At 34.3% G+C, this 22,379-nt stretch overlaps 1 protein-coding gene across 1 annotated transcript; it reads left to right on the forward strand.

Annotated features, from left to right (window-relative positions):
* The first annotated feature begins 155 nt into the window (after positions 1-155).
* Positions 156-20,843, forward strand: LOC115444505 (glutamate dehydrogenase, mitochondrial). The gene is made up of 9 exons (XM_030170287.2): positions 156-736; positions 8,942-9,142; positions 11,835-11,974; positions 12,340-12,433; positions 13,583-13,740; positions 17,339-17,500; positions 18,426-18,630; positions 19,847-20,001; positions 20,495-20,843. Exons 1-9 carry the CDS (start codon positions 304-306, stop codon positions 20,609-20,611), a joined length of 1,665 nt encoding a protein of 554 aa, XP_030026147.1. The 5' UTR covers positions 156-303; the 3' UTR covers positions 20,612-20,843.
* Positions 20,844-22,379: the final 1,536 nt, after the last annotated feature.

Raw genomic sequence — 22,379 nt, forward strand, 5'->3', positions numbered from 1 at the left:
CCCGAAGTTTGACAATATGCGTATGCCTTTATTGACATACCTACGTCCTCATACAACTTCATTTCAAACTTATTTCTCTATCGAAAACTGCACGAGTAAAAGAGATAGATTATCCGCATACGAGCTGCGGCCTTTTTATTTTTTACCGTCTGTTACTTTATTCAGTGAGTCAGATTCCGTCGGGGCGGGTCGTCACTGTAATCTGTTATTCTTTATACAATATATTATTTGTGAATATTATAATCATAGTTAAGTGTAGGGCGACCCGATACCTAACCCGACTTTTGTACTTAATCAGTAACAATGTTGCATCTCAAGAATATAGCCAAAACAGTCGTTCCGCCTCTAAAAAATACCGTTCAAAATGAGGCCCTCAACACAATGCTAAGAATCGCACCAGCGGGGGTGAACGTTTGCTGCCGCACCTATGCAAGCCATGAAATTCCAGAGAGGCTTAGAGACATACCCACAAGTGCGAACCCCAAATTCTTCCATATGGTTGAGTACTTTTTCCACAGGGCATGTCAAGTGGTCGAAGATAAACTAGTGGAGGATTTGAAGTCGAGAATGCCCGTCGAGGACAAGAAAAAGAAAGTAGCTGGTATTTTGAAGCTTATGGAGCCATGCGATCACATTCTCGAGATTCAGTTTCCCTTAAGGCGCGATTCTGGAGATTACGAAATGATTTTGGGATACCGGGCGCAACATTCCACACATAGGACCCCGACAAAAGGAGGCAAGTGCCATCTTTTTCATTCGGTTAAGATTTGCTTACATCATCTATATTATGCGGACATTTAGATTTTATTATTGTTGTAGGGAAATTTATTTATAGCTTGCGGGACACGTGATGTACTCGCCGAACATTGATGTTACGTAGGTAGTCGAAAACATGTGAACTTATATTGTATTTTTCTTCACCTGGCATCATCATGGTTACTGATGAAACAGGCTTCATATATCTACCTAAAATATGTATTAATTGTGATTGTCATAGTAGCTACATAAGGTGCAAAACCACCGCACTAAGTTAATAACCAATCTACAGGTAATAGACATCTATCTACCTTTTTCATTACGTTTTAATAACTAACCTAACCTACATAATATATTGTGAAGTACAGTTATTAGTTACAATGGTAACCAACATATTATAAATTATGAACATTAATAATTATAATAATGCATTTAAGTCCAGGACAGCCGTCAGCGTCATGTTAAAACAGGCGATTTAAATATTATGTAGGTAGGTCATAACATATTTATTTAAATTTGTCTAAAATGCTTTCTGCTTAAATACCTCTATCAAGAATTATTGCGCTTGAAAGGATATTGACAAATATCACGTTTTTCAACAAGTGGTGGGTTTTAGTGATACTGGGTCTGGTGCATTTTACGATTTCGGTTAATTATCTACCTAGATTAAGGTAACTTAGTGTATGTTTAGTAGTAAATAATAATCAATATTAAATAAGTACTTACTACTCTTATAACAAGAAATTAGTTACAAAAAAAAGGAATACTACTATCTGATTGAGACAAGGAGACATGTAACAAGCATGTGAGTGTTGGCAAAGGTAGAGCAACTACTAGGAGCTAGTTTTATGCTAACAGTGGTAGTTAGTAGTGGTACCCTGTACCAAAACTAAGTAATACTGTATCTGTGGTGGTTTTGTAATGAGCTTATTGGATTTCATTTTTTTATGTATATTGTTATGAACACCTGTGAACCACATAAAATTACCATGCTAAATGAAAATTTCACCCTAGTCTGGACTTTTCAGTGGCCCCTTAGGGTCTGCGTCCAGTGGCCTTGCGCGATGTTTTGCCGCCAGGTCCCGACTCAAAATTTGCCTCCCCTAGGGACCGGGTGAGACCAAAAAATGCGACAACATGAAACTAAATCAAAAAAAATTAGAATCTTATATTTTGGACATTTACGCTCCTCCCTAATAGCGCGAGCCGAGGCGGCCGACCCCTATCGCCTTGGACCACCACCAGTAGGTAGGTACCTAGGCAGCGTTAGAACTGCCATCATAATGAAATAAAAAATTGCTACGTTTTTAGAGACCCTAAGAGCCGATGAAATTGGTAACAATTCTAATAGAAACTGACTAACTAAATCAGAAATATAATCTATAAAACCATATAACACTATTGTCTCTATGTATTTATTGTATTTATAATAACTATGTCGTTTACGTAATCAGGAACTCAAAAAACTATATAAAAGGATTTGATCGCAATTCGTTAGAAATGTGAAATTTACTTATGAAATATGTACTTAATATATTCTTACTGACTTTATATAACTTACCGGTATCCTACTACATAATAGTTTGTGTAAAATGTATATACCAGTGGCGAGGTTTGAAATTTTCCGAAAAGTAACCCGACACAACATTTAAGTACTAATGTGCATAAATGCGACCTGTAAATCATTCTAGTGATAATTAGATTTTGCATAAATTACAAATTGCCTGCAAGAAATCGGTTGTATAGACCCTTCGTCATTAGTAAATACTTATAAAAAATATTTGGATATTTGTTATAAGTGAACTCGGACACCGCGAAATCGATTTGTGTAAAACTTGCCTCATGGGTACCTACTTAGGCTACTTTTTACTTCAAGAAGGGCTTTCATGTGGGCAGAGCTACAAGCAAAAATTATAAATATTACACATATAAGATATTGTCAACCATATTAAAAGCAATTGTACATTTCAACGTTTCAAGTCGTCTAAATACTTCTCTGTTCTTATCAACACTTTTTTCTTTACAAAAATAATATGAAAGGGCTTTACTTTACTTCACCCAAAGAAAAAACATGTTTAAATTTAACTTAACATGTATAAACGATTTGGGGTTTCAAGTTTGTTCAGTCACTTTTGTGGCTGACTGTAGATTTACACATGTAAATTAACAATTACTCGTTTGCCGGACTGTATAATATAAATATAACTACAATAGGGACCTAAACCAGTAATTTGATGGTGCTATAAATCAGTACCGTAATTTAGGGATTTTTGGAGCTAGAAAGTCTTTTAACGCGGGAAAAGTTGCAGGCAACACTAGTAATTTATAATCAACAGAAAACCTAAGTAGCGAAACTTCCACAAAACAAACGCAAGATTTTCCAATTAGATATGTACCAATTGCTTATGGATTTAAGGATTTCTCTTTACACCCAAAAATCCATTTGCGAAACGGCCGTAATCTACCATGTTGGGTAATTTTCGTAATACACAGTTGGGTAAAGAAAAATTGCAATAATTAAATTTAATTGCGATACAGACCCGTTTTAAAAACCACGATAAATTTGTCAGTTAAGTTGCCGCCATCACCTATAATCTGCGTAAAAAGTTTTCAATAATTCGAAAATCCCGTCACAGATAAAATTGGTAACCCCAAGATCGTGATAATTCTGTAATGGAAAAGAAGACCTTTTTCATAGACGCCACTCGCCGTCGGTAAGGCAAAGTCAAATAAAATCAGTCAAAACCGGGGTATATTTTTTGTCATAGATGTGGAAATATTTTATTTAAGTATATCAAAAGTTCAGTTAGAAACAAGTATGTTAATGGCGATATATCTAAATTCAACATAATATCAAGTAGGTAAGATAATTTTTTATTTGAAAAACAAGATAAAACTGTAGGTAGCTAAAGCTGTGAGCTGGCAACGGGGGGCGTGGTTGTGACGTTGCTACCAGCCTGCTAACATTTTCTGCACGACGTCAACAAATTGCGCAACGTCTAAAATTAGTTACGTATATTTTAGTAGTCAATAAGATGTTCATAAGTAATTCACGAGCAATGCTAAGTAAATTATGACAGGAATCAAGACATATTGAACAGCATTCGTTTCAGTTTGTAGTCACGTTTCGCCAATCGTTCGAGCATTGACATCATCTTGTTTTTCATGCATGAAGACAAGTTGATCGATAAGTAAATTGATAACTTGTTATTTATAACTAAAGCTTTATCTCAATATTCTAAAAGCTTAAAGCGCTCCATTTTAAAATATGACCTCTATAACAATTTACGAATCGACCTCCGAGTAATTTGGATTCCTATTGGAAACCTAGTTGCTAGGGTATTAATTAAAGTGTTTATTTATTCCAAAACCTCCATTCTCGGATCTCGACTCAAGCTATGACCGTGGCGGAGAACAACGTAGTATCTACAGATCTGCATTGTATTGCATAACATAAAAGTATTTTCTTACCGGACATAATGTGAGTGTATTGTAACAAATATGTAGAACTAGGTTATGCGGTTCAATCGAGATTCGGTATTTCTGAACCGAAGTAACTGCAAGTCGTCTAGCATTATCAAGAGGCAGTCATAAAAAAGACGTAGCAAATTGTAATTATTTTGTATCTGATTGTATAAAAGGCAATATTAAACAGTTTGTTGACGTCAAATGACGGTTCTAGCCTGCGTCAGGTCTTGCAGACTAGACTGGCAGACATCTGGGGACCTATTTCTGTGTATCGTCGCACCCCCTTTGGCTCATGAACTCTAGCTCAAACCAATAGAGGTAGATATAAATAGAAACTCGTAAGGAAGAGTACCCGAGGCTTATGCTGAGACGTAGGTGTAGGTGGGTAAATCTCAAATCATTTGCATTATCATACATTACACAATTGCGTTGCAGTATACTTGAACAGTTGCGCGTCGCGGCATCCTAAGGCACAAGATCAGCGTCAAGTCGTTATCATGACAGTAGCGACTTAATGTTATTTTTCAATTGGAACATTTTGGGATATTAGGGTAGCCTGGTTCCTACTTTAGCTATCAGCTAGGTAGGAAGTTATTCATGTGGAATAGGTACATTCACCTCACGAGTCACGAGTATTAGCTGCCGCCAGAATAGCCAGGCTCTCGATATTCTTAAAATAGTACAAAGAATATTTCCTCATTTTTTTAGTAATTAGCTTGTGTTATGGCTCTATACGTAATCTTTACAATGGTCTAACAAATACGGGATGACGGATATAATTTTTTTCCTTAACATAATGTAGGTGATCTCATTTTTCGCGTTGCTACAATATAAAATGATGTAAACTTTTCTTCCAAATGCTAATACAAATAAATTAAGTTATAGATAATTATATAAAATGTTGTGATTTAGTTACTCTTATATTTAAGAAGGTATTAGGAGAAATAATTAGAACTTCATTCTTGCAGTAGGTCCCTTTTTAATTTATTAAAATTAGAAATGTGGTTCTCATGATAATAGTGAGATGATGACTTGTGATAATATATGCGTCGTGATTAAGAAAGTTTTTTTTTCATAAAACAAAAGTATTGTGCGTCAATGAATTCTAGCAAATGTTTTATTTATTCGAGACGCACTGTCGCTTAGCTGTGCTATTTTTACATCTCAGAAAATATGCCAATGAAAACTCGCCTCCGAACCCCAATTAGATCTAAAAATATATAGATACTCCCGTTACTATGGTATTTTTTTTTTTGGAAATTACTAGCTTCGATGGCTTTGTTACAAAATTGCTACAAAGCATTAATATCGAACTTTATTCAAAATCTCAATCAGGTATAAACTATACAGTTATCTTTATTTAGAAATGTTTAGATAAATGGAGTTTTACTGATTGTTACCTCTGCAAGACCGGACAACAAAAATATGCTACTAAACGACAAGCAAAACCAATTTTTGTATCAATTTAGCATACGGCTGATATTACAAAGTTTGATTCCGGGCTCGATTTTTTCGTTATGCTTATATAATAAATATTATCAGCAGTTGATACCTATGTGAAAGGTCATAAGGTTGAGTTTGAAATTGTTATCAAATTCATTCGCTGCCACCCCATCCGCCGGCGTTGACCCCCAGTGTTTTATCGACCGAATGTAATATTACTACGGAAGTAATTTTCGTTCACCATTTTCTTCGTTTTTTGTGCTAATGTGTATTCGTTCGCCATTTTTTTCTTCATTTTCCACTAATGCATTTTTACACAATTCTTTCCGAGTGCCAACTTTACACCATCATGTGCCTAATGCCTATTACTATTTTTACAGACTGAGTTAATAATTCCCAAGCGTACTAATGAATATATGAAGTTTATTTTCTATTGTTTCCATGTAGATTCTAGATAATATTATTTCTTAAACGTGTTCTTAACTGAAGTACCTATTATAAAACAATTTCATCATCCACGAATGTATAAGATTACACTTATCACTTAGTTACACAGCCCCACAGGGGAAAATTATCATAAAATGTGTACTATCGTGTGGTACGTACTACTTATTATTCGTCACCTGACATCGTTTGAGTGATTAATTTATCATAACTTGCCATACGTGGGTTTAGGTTAGTCATTTATCACAAGCATAATAATATGTAGGTACGAGAAGGAATATATGAAACTAGCTTTGCCTGCGGTTCTGCACGCGTGAAAAAGTCCTTCTGGGATAAAAGGTAGTCTATCGCATACAGAAGCAATTGAGATCCCCATTAGTGGAAAAAAAATAAAGTCAGTTTAGTAGTTCCTTAGATTAACACGTTCAAACAAACACACTACAGCTTTATATATAAGTATAATTTTTACATTTGTATCCTTTTACACTAAAGGGTTAGAAATGATAAATGCGAGTACGCAATAACTGTACAATTTATTTGCAAACTTTAAAGATCATCAGGGGATCCATTTGCACGTTTCTTCCTTTCTTCCATAAAAAAATAGTACCTCTTTTTACATCGGGCACAGATCCAGTACCCAAGGAGTTACCCAACCACTAGATAGAACCACGGCGTAAGGAAAGGGACGATGTGGTCCGCCCCGGGTGTTAGCACCAAGAGGTCACAACGACAACGCACTCATACGGTCAGAGAAAATATACAGAAAAAATATTCCGCAAAAATATGATACAAAAACCCAAATAAATAGGTGTCGTAAGCTGACATTTGCGTACTTTGTACCTTAGGCTCAAGATAACTAGAGGCGGCCTTCACCTTTGAAAAAACAAGGGGTTGTTATTAATAAGATATTAATTATTATATTATAAACATATTATTGTTAGAGATAGAATAAGTTCAAGTATCTTATCATATTTGTAAATTAAGTAATAAGAAATAAAAAGCTTTTTATTTTTATTTTATTTTCTTGTCTTTGACCCAATGTAAAATTCGACATTGAATGAAATACAAATGAAAGTAATATAACAGAGAGGTAACAAAAATGACTAAAAGAACCGTGGGAATAATAGTCAAAGAAACCAAATTTCAAAAAATCCTACTAAATATACACATTAATAATCGTTATATTTTTGAAAAAATAAAACGAACTGGGAAAAGATTGCTCATTTTAACAATTAAACAAAAATATTAAATTTAAAATCTTAAAAACTTACGACACGAATAAATAATGTATGCCACATAAGTGTCGGTAAGAACTTACCCAAGCAACACCCCCCCAAACCTCCCACCCCGCCTCCCTCACATGGTATTCACCCGGCTAGTCACTAGGTATAAAATAAAATGTTGATATGAGAAACAGATAATATTTGTACACAATAACAATGTTCGGTATATTTATATATCATATTTTGGGGGATGTTTGATAAAACAGTCCTTGGTGCCAGCTCAACTCACGTTTCACCGCAGCGACCATATTACCGCCTTTGCGTAATTCTTCCATTTTCAAAAATTCTTTGGAACATTACGTTGTTGCTGGCCCAGGATTTCGATCGACTTCCGTTTCATGACTTAATTCTGTTGCTATTTGGTTAACGCGATACTTATTTATAAATATATTCAACTAGTTGCCCCGACAGATGTTGTCCCGTCTTAACTATGAATTTGCAGCGCGCATTCTGTCAATCGCTGACAGTTATTTCAAACAATTGACAGTTATATATAATTAATATTTTCGTTAATTTTTCCTCAATTTTCTAAGTATCCGCGCATTTTTTAATTTTTTTTCTTTCAAAAGAACCTTCTCCTGATAATAACAAATACAACAAAAAAAATAGTGAAATCAGTCCAGCCGTTCACGCGTGATGGCATGACCAACGGAAATAGAGATAATTTTGTATATATATATAGATTATATTTCTTAATAATTATATGTCTGCCACGTTAAATTAACTGGACCTGATGTTAAGGACAGTATTTAATTTCATTATATCGCGACATACGGCCAAAATTACGCTGTATTACCTTACTTAGTGCTCTTAATGAATAATTGCCACTAATTACGACGGCTTATTGCGTGGCGTATTATGTGAATTGCGTCAAATTCATCCATTTATTTTTAGTATGTCGATAAACGAGTTCATGGCGCTTGATGACAGGACCTGTTTTATTCGAAATAGCTTTTGTATGCGACTCCGCTCACGTAAAAGAGATTATTTGGGTTATTTTCCCGCGATATTAAGTAGCCTATAGTACTCAGGAGTAATGTAGCTTCTTGTTAGTGAAAAATCAAAGACGGTTTAGTAGAAGATTAGCGCGTTCAAACTTTTCAGCTTTATAAATATGTGTAGATTAACATGGGGAATCTTCGATAACCTTCATTGGCTACAGCTTAGTTTACCGCCTAATCTAGTATGGCATCCCTGGGAAGTGAAGAACTGTTCTACCATCTATTGAATTCGTTTATTTTATCACATTACATAATATTTTGTAATAGTATTGCAACGCGGAATAAAATATAAATATCAAGGATATAAAAAATAAGTTGTAAAATCGGTATATTAAAAAATTAATTTCATTTCATTTCATTTATAGTTCAAGGTCATTGCCATCATAAGTCAGTTCATACTACCTACGAATGGAGGACGTCTTGTGTTAGTCCTGTTCCAAAATAAAAGTTCCACAGGGTGACATGAAACATGTTTCTTTTTTAATTAAACGTCAAATTAGTCTATATCACATTCACATTTTAACAATAAGTATATCTTGTCCACAGGTATCAGATTCTCAACGGATGTGACTCGTGATGAAGTCAAAGCTTTGTCTGCTTTGATGACATTCAAGTGCGCATGCGTCGATGTACCATTCGGCGGTGCTAAGGCCGGTATCAAAATCAACCCCAAAGCATACTCCGAGCACGAACTTGAGAAGATCACGCGTCGCTTCACTCTTGAGTTGGCCAAGAAAGGATTCATCGGTAAGTAGAAAGTTAATAATACTTTGACAATGGCTAAATATTTAAAGACATCCGAGTCTGAGATCATTGCGGAAATTTGCTTCAAAAGACCAGAAAATCGGTTCATACATTTCTTATGAACTCATCTGCTGAAGCTTCGATGTTAGCCAATAACTTATGAGGTATATTTCTACATTCAGTAATTGACGACAAAGTGAGGTATTTTATGGACTTGATGGATGTGATTCTGCCCCAAGTGATTGATGTCGCGCAATTACACAATTGACTACGACGCGAGCATTGAATTTGATTCTTCTATTTCAGTAATAGGACAATCAATTGTTAACAAATGTATGTACAGTCACCCAGAAAAGTAACCGAACAAATATTTGTTTTTTTATATTCTCTTCATTTATCTCAAATAAAGTAAACGGTTTGGAAGTTTAAATAAATGAATAAAACTATTTATGATAAGGTCTAAAGTTTAAAGGCGATTTGATTTTTTGTGTGTTCAACTACTTTTGTGGCTGACTGTACAGTCACATGCAGTCTATGTTCATGGACGTAACATCCGCAGATTTCTTTATTGGATAAAGCCACAAAAACCAGAAACATGTATCTAATTGATTTTAATTTTGACTGGTTATACGTTATATTAGTATTTAGTTTTGTTTCATGTTTTTCAAATGTCAACAATAATAGATGCCAACGATTAATGACAATAAACGATGTCATTTGTTTTTAATGTTTATCTAAATATTTAGTGAAATGGCCCCATTGTTAAAAAGTTCTCAAACGGCTGTCGATTCGGCCTCCAATAGGTCGTCGACTGTCAGTGGTCACGGCGAACAATTGGTGGTCACCATTCTAAGAAATACCTGATGCGTTAAATTGAGTTTTTTTTATTGCTTCGAATGACGAGACAAGCTTGCCGTTCGCATGATGGTATGCGATACGACTGCCCATAAAGAGTAGATACATCCAACATCTTGAATTATAAAGTATTGTTCGGTATTCCACTGCGCTCGTCATCCTGAGACATGAGATGTGTCCAGTAGTTACACTGACTACAATGTCCTTCAAACCGGAACACAACAGTGACTAGAGACTGCTGCTTGGCGGCAGAAATAGACATTGCGGTGGTACCTACCCAGCCGGACTCTCACATGTAAAAGACCTACAACCAGTAGCGTTTGCGTTTTTTAATTAAATACTTTGTTTGTATCGACAACAAAAGCCAGAATCATGTGCAAATTTCATTCATAATCATTCTTATCTCCATCACGCTAGCTGAAATATTATTGATATTAACGTTCATTTGACTTTGATAATAAGTTTGACGGCCTATATTGATCGCGTGGTAACTGGCAAACGATAACACAAAGAAATCGGTATGCATTATAATCAAAAAGTAATCTACGCGACGTAATGGAGTCAATAATGGTAAACTGATAAACCTATGGTTATATTTGCACTATCTTACAAATACGATATGAGAAATTGGATTCTGGTAACAGAGATACGAGCGAATCTTTTTAATTCTCAGTATTGTTACGTGTTTAAGGCCGAAGATTTGAATCGAAGCAAAATCTAAATAGTTATGCAGAAAATTCGAAATAGATACATCCAGTCTATTTAATACGTTAGGGGTTATTATATCCTGCCCGGATAGCGAACACCGTACAAAAGGTTTTAAAACTCGCCATAGTGGACCACGTAAGTGTGTTGCGTTCCGAGATTACCTTATGTATATTCGGTTCTAACAGGCCGGCATAATTGTTACGATTGTCGAGGGGTAATCAACTTTCGTTAGTCGACATTCTATTGGACCCCACTCCACTAAGTGTAGTGTGGTCTCTTTGCCGTGCACGTATTAAAAAAACTATATTTTTGAGTTCACGAAATACGGTTTATTATTGGTCTTTTTGATGCACGTAAGGCATATTACCTAAATGTAATTTGTTAAGCGGAAATAAACATAGTAATTTGTCTGTGCGGAGTTGTGAATTAGTATTATAACCAAACACAAATTACTTTATTGTTTTTGCAAACTAATTTAGTTAAAGCAAAAACAATACGTCGTAACTAATCTCATTTTATAGTCGATTTTATCACCTTCCGTCTATGTTGAACCTCCTTTATATATCTAAAATGAAGAAATCCAATTGTATATCAGTGACAAAGGGTCTATACAACCCAAATTCCTGTCAGCTTCCCTTTCGTAATTTATGTAAAATCTAATTACCATTAGAATGATTTCCAGACTGCATTCATGCATACTAGTATAATATTATGTTATGCCGGGTTCCTTTTCAGAATATTTCACCCTTCGTCACTGTTATATGTCGCACTCTTAATAAAATAATGACCTATTTCAAAATTGTTAATTTGTGGCAGTCGTCGGAAAACTAATTTTTGTTTGCTACCTTTTTTATGAAGTTGCTATAAAATTGAGCTTATTAAAGATATGTAAAAAATGAAACCTATAGCGTGAAAAAAAGGGAAAAAACTAAAAGGTCGCAAACAGAAATTGGTTGTTTGACGATTCCCACAAATTGGCAATTTTGGAATAGGTCATTATTTTATTAAGAGTGCGATGTATAGTTAGTTTTGGCATAGCTATTTATCTACGCTCAGGAACAACTTTTTTATCAAGCAGAAGATTAGTACGAGTCCAAGGTTCCCAGTCTTATGATCACATGTTTAAATACAGGGCCTGGCGTGGATGTACCCGCTCCCGACATGGGTACCGGCGAGCGAGAGATGTCCTGGATCGCGGACACCTACGCGAAGACCGTCGGCTTCCAAGACATCAATGCGCATGCCTGTGTCACGGGAAAACCCATCAACCAGGTAATTAGATGTTTAAATTATATTTGTGATGGCGTACGCGATAATATTTGATTAGTAGGTTTTTCCAGCTAACATCATTCATTTGTAGAAAATAATTTTAGTAAATTGTAACATTATCCTCGTTTTATTGTTGTGACACACCATTTGTAACCGTAGTGTGTACTGTGTACGTTCATAATTCATAATATTATTCATGAATAGTTCATTTAGTTTGATATCGAAATACACTTGCACATAAAATTGATAATATCCTATTTGCGTACTTGTAAAATAAACTGAGTAAATCTTTGATTCTCATTAGCAGTATCGTTTTTACATGTAGCAAGCCATCGTGTTCGCATTTGTAATCATTAATGTTTCATTAGGGCGGTATTCACGGAAGAGTTTCGGCCACCGGCAGAGGAGTGTTCCACGGATTGGAGAACTTCATCAACGAAGCCAATTACATGAGCATGATCGGTAAATACACATGTTTATTAATCTAATTCAATTGTAAACAAGCATTTATATGTACATTTTTGCATACGTTCAATGTTTATTTGTCCGGTCTGTGTAAATATTTGTATGCTAACGCTGTTACAAAGTGGGAGATTAGTAAACAAGGTTTCATTATATTCATTAACAAGTCGGTCCAAAGCGGGGATACGTTGTGTCATTTTTAGTTTGTTCAATATGACGACCAATTATGCTGCAAAGTTATGTATCATATTATCTTATAGCGCGATGTAATGTCGTCATTAGAAGCGGAATACGTATTTAATATGTAGCGCTAGTTCAACGAGGCTGTTTACTCATTTTGTACTAGTTTGTAAGTACTTATGATAACTTCGTACAACTCGACTGGCTTTAGTTTTTATGCTCCTAATCCACGCGATATTCACTCTTTAATGTTTAGATTCTATCGCTCGTAATTTTCCGTAGTCTACACACTTCGACTGTTAATATGTTTGTTTCAAACCAAACTGATATTATAAATGATAGATTCAAATAATATAAATATCAAAACTGTTCTATGAAATAATAATAATTGAATATTTTTCGGATTGAATCCTATAATGTGGTTCATGGATATGTAAATACTCAATACCCGTTATCCACATCATATTTTCATATGATTTTAGTTCGTGTTTGAAAGTCCTATAATCTCTATAGTTGTAGGGCCGTTGTCCGGCCGAGGTCACGACCGGAAGGGTCGATATCGCGTTGTTTCAGCCCACTTCATGCTTACATAACGTTAATTTTGTTCTTTTTATTTTAAATCAGTTTTAATAATGTTGCAAAAAGCTTGAAATGTAAGCCCATGCTGAAATAATAAATTTGCAATCAAAATCAGAGACAAATCTTACACCAAATAACCAATGATAATATATTGTTTGTTAAAATGCAACACTGTTTCCACTTGTTTTAGATGCAGGAAATTCTTTCCACATGATAAACAATAGGAAAAGACGTTATCATAAAACCATCAACTTTAAAACATAAGCTCAGTTGAATGAAATGAAAAATAATTCTTTATTTTTATATTTACTAAAACTAGTAATTAATTATCTTATTAATATTATTATATTATCTATAAAGATTTTTCTATAGTAATATACATTTCACCAGGTACAACACCCGGTTGGGGTGGCAAGACGTTCATCGTCCAAGGTTTTGGTAACGTGGGTCTCCACACCTGCCGCTACCTGGTCCGCGCCGGCGCCACTTGCATCGGTATTATTGAACACGACGGATCCATTTACAACCCCGACGGTATTGACCCCAAGGTAAAATTTAATATACTATGAATAAAATATATATTTATGATTTGTTAGCCATGAGATTAACAATTATGTTGGATATAACTTTGTGGTGCGCCTTTTCCTTAAAAGTTTAGAGGCAATTTTATTTCTAAATGTAGACAAATTTGAAATGCTGAACCGAGTTTCTCAATGTTGAAACAAAGAATATTTGAAATTATTTTCTTGTTCTAAGATATAATTAACTTTTTCTGGATAATGTCGGTGATAAGATATATTATAAATTACTGCAGTTTTATATTGTACTGCGGGCCCGTTTTGACTTCAATTTTATCACTTTACAGGTTGATTTACATAACAACGACATTCTTAGCGAATATTTATATTTTATTAAGCCGCAATACGGAGAAAGAATAAGTTATATTTGTAGCAAAGATTAGTCAATTCAAGTCGACAATCGATTCGGCATCTTGTGTTTTATGTAACAAAAGTCTAAATCTTAAATAAGAAAATGTATTAAAGATTGGTAGTAAGAGATCATTGACTTATACAAGAAGATCTCGTAAATTTACACGGCACAATCAGTGTAAGTGGAAACCCTATGTATTAACACACTACATACATACATATAAGTTATTAAAAAGGTGTGATAGATAATTATTTATCGATATGTATACTTATCAATAGGAAAGAATGATTTGATGCTTTCTGTATATAAATTTGGCATATCAGAATGACGAATTGTGACCTTCGATTTCTATTGGAACGTTTAGATTCTTTAATGATTTTTTTTTATCATTCGTTTTATAACAATTAGAGTTAGTGATGTTATGGTGATATTCACGCTTCACAGTCGTGTCTATTGGAATTTTAAATGAAACTACGTATCAAGCATAACTTGTTTTGCCATCCAATGTTCACGGACTTTTTTATTGTGCTTTAAGCATAGCAACAGGACTAAGCACTACTGGTGGTAGGTCTCTCATATGTGAGAGGCCGCCCGGGTAGGTACCACCACAATGTCTATTTCTGCCGCCAAGCAGCAGTGTGTAGTCACTGCTGTGTTCCGGTTTGAAGGACATTGTAGTCAGTGTAAATTCTGGACTCATCTCATGTCTCAGGATGCGAGCGCAGTGGAATACCGAACAATACTTTATAAATCAAGGTGTTGGATGGTATTTCTACCGTTTATGGGCGGTCGTATCGCTTACCATCAGGCGAACGGCAAGCTCGCTTCGTCATTCAAAGCAATAAAAAAAATAAGCTCACGCCTGTTTTCTATTTTATGAATGATTTTCATAAACGCCCAAACTTTGAGAATATTATATATATATCTCTGAACATCACGTGATAACAATCAATTTTGATTACATGGCCAAAGGATTATATAAATACAGCACGTCACAAATTAGACAATTCAAAGCCAATCTCACAAGTGGTGATAAGTTGTCGTTTTTAAGTGGATTGATGTAGAGTGGGTTTATTTCGTGTTTAATTTCATAACGGGTAAAGCAGGGTGGGCGTAGAAGGTTACTATAATGCCTACACTATAATTGACTAATGAGATATTAACTGTTGATATTTAATATTAACTTTAGTATGTCTTAACGAACTATGATTACTAAAATTCGTTTAGGATTGTCTGTTGTTAGCATCGAAGCGAATTCTAATTAAACTGGTCCCATTTAATTGACGAAAAGACTTACATTCTTCAAGGCCTCAAAAAGATGACGCTCCAACCGTGATTAAGAAGCCATCCATTCTATATTTATAAAACATATAGAAAACATTAACTAACCGTCATATGTTTAGAATATGTTGTCCCTAATTTGTGTATAATTTGGATATTGTTTCATTTACTTTATAATAAAAATGCGCCTAGTTATTGATTACGTTCATCTTCATAAGCACATAATATAATTTTAAATTGAAACCAATACTATAAGACAATTTAATCGGACAATTTTATCCCCGGGCCGGGCAAAGTGATATTAATTTAGTTTCTACTTGAGTATCAACGCGGAGTCTGGAATTTGTACCCAATATGGCGATAGGTGCGCCCCCCCTATTACATCATGAAAGGAAATACACACGGCGGAAAGTGGGTACACTTGTTGAGTGTCTGCCTACCCCTTCAGGGTTAAAAAGCGTGAGCGAGTGTGTTTAAAATTGTCAAAAAAAAAACAATATATTTTTGAGCCATTCGTTTTTTGTTTTTATATTGTCGCCCGTAATTCATGCCTAAAAAAGTATGTTATGAATGCCCAAGGTCGTTTGCTCGAGGGAGGGCCTTAATTTCGTAAAGTGGGTCAACTAACAGTATGTGATCATCATCTTTAAACACCATCGCAGATTAATTGTAAATTCCTTATAGATTATGACGGAAATTAATAGGAATTTTGAGCTGTAACTTACCCACATGAAAACGAGTGTCATTTTTCTTAAATTTTCCTTGTACTAGCCATAATTACTTACTTACCATGTTTAGGTCATGTTGTGACGTGTTTAATTACGCTAATGATACTAGGTGATACTACCTATTGTTTTTTTTATCCCCCCAGCAACGAGTAGTTTATCAAAATTTTCGCAATTACTCCTTAATTCAAACTGTAGATAAAATGATAAGGTGATTTACTGTATGATTATTAATCATACCAAATGTTTATTGCATATATTTAAATAAATTAAACTTATATTAGGTACAAGTTATATAACTCAATGTTTCAAATCCTGTCACATGCGAGTTACATTATAAAATTATTGTCGGAAGTTAATTGTAGAAAACACAAGAAAAAAAAAATCCAAAACAAAAGTCATCTGGATTCACACATCTCGAAGTACTACTATGACATAATATTATTGATATTCTTAACGATTTTTAAGTATTGCCATAGTAAGAATAAAGCGTTCGTTTACAGGGTTTCCAAACAAACTATAATATGACATGTTATATTTAATTAATATAATATTAGATATGATTATAAATCTTTCTTCATTCCTTGTGTAGGATACGAGATGCAAATTAAAAAAAAAAAAAAGCATTAAACACGTACAACGTATAAAGCACAATAAGGAATCTCGTGACATCGATTCTATGTCTCGTGGCATGTACGAATTACACGTGATATGTTTTTACGATGAACGTTTTACACTGGCTTATCGTTGTTCAAATTAGTCATTACTAATCGCTGATGATGATGTAACATTCTATTCTCTGACACAAATCGTCGGTTTACTGCAAGAACTCATTAACTGACAAATACAAAAGTATGAATTAAGCCACCTTTAGTTATAGTTATATTGTTTTTCCTATATTATCTCAAATATAATTATGTTTAAAAAGTAAAACAATATTATATTCTTGAATATTTTTATTCTTAAAATCCAGTGAGTATGTTATTTATATATTATGTTCAGGGCGTTATAAACTGTACTCCATGATTTTTTGCAATTAGTGAGTTCTTGCAGTTAACCGACGAAATATACTCACGTTTTTAATCCCCGAAAGGATCGCCAGGCGCAATTTGTACATCCACTTTTCGTGTATTCCGTCAAATTTGATCGGGACGAATCGCCTCAACACATTTTAGCATTAAGAAGGCTTTAATAAATAACATTTTTACAGGCCTTGGAAGACTACAGGATTGAGAATGGCACTATCGTTGGATTCCCTGGCGCCAAAGCCTATGAAGGCGAGAACATGCTGTACGAGAAATGCGACATTCTTGTACCGGCCGCCATCGAGCAGGTTATCCACAAGGAAAACGCACACAAGATCCAGGCTAAGGTGAGCACAGTCTATTTTTACAATAAACTTTAAATGTATTCTAACGCGCATTTTTTTCGCATATTTATTTAAAGAACACGAACGTTGTAGCTATTGGTTGTGTAGACATGAGAAGACACAATATTTATTTAAGGCTCGACTGGAATCCCTCTGTTTTTACGAGTCTTAAATTTGACTGATTTTGAACGGAAATGTGTGCTTTGTATTCAATTGTTTTTCCGTTTTAATACTGTAAAAGTCGCAATAGAAATCAATTTGTATTGATGCATTTTGTATGTACAATAATAAACACTGCATTATTTGTTTGTAATCTTTGAATAGCGATATGGCAAGCTATAAATTACAATATTAAAACGAGTATGCATTAGCTTATAAGTACTTGTAGTACCTTATGTAATCATTTGTAATAGATTTTAAAGATTACATTAAAACTTTGATGTCTTGATGTCAGCGTCCGTACCCTTGTCACGTCAAAAGAAAGAATTTAAAGAACAATGATATCTTAGTAAATACTGATAAAAAAGATAATTTTGTTATAGTAATAAGATAATGTAAGCAGCCTGGAAATCACTATACCTATACATTTTATAATTATTATTATATTACGTGACATAAATCTGTTATTTCAAGCTAAATCCATTTTATCATCGAATTACTTTAAATCTGCTATAATATTCCCTCTAACGGATTATGACGTATTGTTTGTTCATGTACAAGATTGATTAAATTTGCACGGCCGGAATATTTTTTTTCTGGATAATGTTTATCCCTGAATATAGGAGTATTTAACATCTTGTTACATAAATTATATCAGCTGCAACTGCAAATTATTTTTTATTGCATCAAATCTCATATTCAGGTTACGAAAATTCATGAATGGCTCAGCTGAAATATAATTGTTTAATACCGTTCCAAAATGTTCTAGATCATTGCGGAGGCAGCCAACGGTCCCACGACCCCCGCTGCGGACAAGATCCTCATCGAACGCAACATCCTAGTCATCCCTGACTTGTACATCAACGCTGGTGGTGTGACAGTCTCCTTCTTCGAGTGGCTCAAGAACTTGAACCACGTGTCTTACGGACGTCTCACGTTCAAATACGAACGGGAATCTAACTACCACTTGTTAGGTGAGTTTCTAGTATTAGTAGATAGTACTAACTATAGTACTATCTACTAATAGTAACCAAAGTGCCAGAGCTATGTTGTCAAGTACTAACTTGACAACATAGCTCTGGCACTTAGGCTTGGATAATTGATAACGAATATTTAATGTGGTCAGCTTTTGATAAACCAAGCAATGTATATGCAAAACTATGTTATTCGAATAGAAGTAAGGATAGTGCGTTGTGCTTATGCGATGTTTTTATTCCGTATTAGTGGTCTATGTTTATCGCATTAAACGCGTTGTTGAGTTACACATAGTTGGTTTATCAAAATGGTCAGTTTTGATGTAAAAATTGGTATTAAACTAGGTATTAGTAGTGTTTGTAATCAACATCGTGATATCTAGAAGTAGGTATAGGCGTAAAGTACAGTGACACACATACATCCTGTTTCTAGCCAAAAAAAAACGATGTCTATATATTATCTAAAATGTTGTTACTATGCACAGTCAGCCACAAAAATAACAAAATAACTTTCAAACCGCCTTCAGTTTAAACATTTGTCTCCTCATCAACGACCATTTTTGTTCAGTAAAATAAACTTTAGTGTTAACTCTATTTTATATAAAGAAAAAACAATATTTCAATATAAATTGATGTGTAGAAGCGTTATGAAATTGTGAATTTGTTCAGCAACTTTTGTCGCTGACTGTATATGCAGCTAGTCTTTTTATAAATAGGTACTCAAGTTATTTTCCGACAATAGTCAATAGATATGTAGGTGTGTCCGGTAAGTATATCGGATTTATAATCATGATAATTTATTGATAATGATTTGCGCAAACTATATTTGACCTTCATAGATTATTAAATATACAGGTGACTTTATGCCTTACAAAAACACATTTTATGTTCAAACATGATTTTCACACTCAAGTGAAAATAACATTAGACGCGGGTAAATTTAAAAATACGTCACGCAATCACGATAATGTATTTAAGTATTCAATTTGTAAGTAATTTTGTTTGTAAAATCTCATTGCTACTAATTTACACTGCTTATTTTTATATGCAACTGCATTAGAAATATAATAAATGTGATTTATATTTATTTACAGAATAATATTAGCACAAAACTACCAGGCAAAACGTCTTATTTAGAAAACGTAGGATTTTGGTCAGTCTATTTCCTCAAGTTGTATAATCTAATAAGTCTAGTTAATATTTTGTTTGTTTCTAGAATCCGTTCAAGAGTCTCTGGAGAGGCGTTTCGGTCGCGTCGGCGGTCGCATTCCAGTGACACCTTCCGAGTCTTTCCAGAAGAGGATCTCTGGTGCCTCCGAGAAGGACATCGTGCACTCTGGCCTCGACTACACCATGGAGCGATCGGCTAGGGTAAATTATTTTTTGTATTACATCTGTTGGTAGGTCTTACATTGCCATATTTATGAGTCTTTTTGCCATATTTATGAGTGGGATGCTTACTGAATTTAGTAAATAAACCTATAACATTTATTAAAAAAACGAGGAAATGAGAAAAATGCGCCTATTTGTAATATGCAATTTAATTTAGTCAACATTGGAATTATTGTTTTATATCACATGACTTCCTGATATTAGTTCTGGTAATTATTATTATAGCATTCAGACCCGTGCGTTTCGAATACAATGAATATAGGTAGGTAAGGGTACGCGCATGGTATGCATTATCGTTGGATCTGTTTACAAAAGCGGGACAATTTTGCTCTAGCTGGGATCAATGGGACAAATAGCCTAAAACAGAGACTGTCCCGCCCAAAGCGGGATGTATGGTCACGTTAGTAATTATGGGGGAAAATATGCATATTTTTCGATACCTAATTAATAATTATGTTTTGTTTTATCACAGGCTATTATGAAGACGGCCATGAGGTTCAACTTGGGCTTAGATCTGAGAACAGCGGCGTACGCGAATTCCATCGAGAAGATATTTACGACATACGCCGATGCCGGCCTTGCATTCTAAACACTCATTAGATAAAATAAAGTATTGTCTGCATTTTATGAACTCCATTTTAGTCCCTATGCACATAAGTATAATTTTTAAGACATATTCACAGTATTTTTTGTTTGTTGGAATCATGGCTTTTTTATTTTAATGTTAAGCAAAGCATTGTTACAACTTTTAAGTGAAAATTTAATTTTCCAATTGTATCATCTTAAATTTTGAATAAATTGTTTCTCTGTTATTCCTTTTATTACATGTTTGAATTTAAATCTTAAAGTACATCCCCAGGTCCCTACCCCTAATTTTGAGCAATCAGAAAAGAGCAAAAAAATTCTGCTTTTAGAATTAGAGACTATGAGAACTTAATGCTTTTGAAGGTAGCGAAAACAGACTAATATTTCAGATCTGTTTTCTTGTAGTTACAAATAAAAGTGAACTGAGAAGGTAATTGAGCAAAGCCTGTGCGGCCAAAAGTTGTGTGTGTTCTATAGATATCTAGCGTAGACCCTAATGTCCGAGACGTACAACTCGCATTCTTTGAGCTACACGATCGCTTGATCTCTCTCACTTAAAAACAACCGTCGTTATTCATATGACATCGGCTATGCAGCTACGCGTCTACTACTTATGGACGGGCCGAATCGTAATTTAAACTGGCGAGTATTTTTGTGTACCGGTCTAGGTTGATTTTTACTATAATTATTATTTAAAATCATCATCATCATCATCATCATCTCAGCCACAGGAAGTGCACTGCTGAACATAGGCCTCCCCCAAGGATCTCCACGTCGACCTGTTGGAAGCGGCCTGCATCCAGCGACTTCCTGCGACCTTAGCCAGGTCGACCGTCCACCTTGTAAATATTAGTTAGCTTTACATTTTACGATTTTATATCCTAAAAAGGAATAATAGTGAATAGGTTATGACCAGCAATTTGATGTAGAACAATGTTAGATGAACAAAATTAACTATGCCAAAGCCCGGCTTCGCAGATTTTTCGATTTTTAAACATTCTACGATTAATAGATTAGCTCTTTCTTTAGGAGTTAGTTATAAAAATGGCGTATTTTCATGATTTTCCGAAGCGGTCCGGCCCGTAATGGACACGATCCTTACAATATCTTTGTATTCATAATCCATTTAAATATAATATTTTATGAAATGAGCCTTGAGACTGTGATGTGATTAGCAGATTCACTAAACTGGGTGTGCTGTTACAAAAATCCGCTTCATATAGGTAAGTTTCTATAAATTATGTGTCCATTGGAGAAAAATTATTCATTGATTATTCAATTGTTGAATTTCTCGAAAACTCTGAATTTTTTTTACAAGATTCTATATTATTTTCCTCTTCTAATATAATCAACGTTAACATCCCTCATCATTTACCCGTCAGATGTACCTTTGTAGAGCCGATGCAAAAAAGAAACGAATCTAAAATGGCGGCTTACTTATACTTACGTTGACAGATAAGTAGTACAGTTAGCATATAAAATTTTAGGTCCCATAATTATTTTTTTTTCAATTAATACTTAAATTAGCATTCAATCATAACAATGATTATTAATGAATATAAAATTTTCCATATCAATATTCATTAATGTAAAGAGCATATATTATAATACTACAAAAGAGTACATTAGTAGGCCGCATGTAGGTGAATTTTATTAACATTATTTAAATGCTTTCAATACTAGTTCTTTGCGCATTTTCTTCGTAGTATTTTCGCTTATACACTAGTGCTGTCTATACTCACTTAAGCGCGTACCATAGACAGAAAAATAAT

This window comes from Manduca sexta, chromosome 21 (genome assembly GCF_014839805.1).
Source record: "Manduca sexta isolate Smith_Timp_Sample1 chromosome 21, JHU_Msex_v1.0, whole genome shotgun sequence".
In the NCBI taxonomy this organism is placed as follows: Eukaryota; Metazoa; Arthropoda; class Insecta; order Lepidoptera; family Sphingidae; genus Manduca; species Manduca sexta.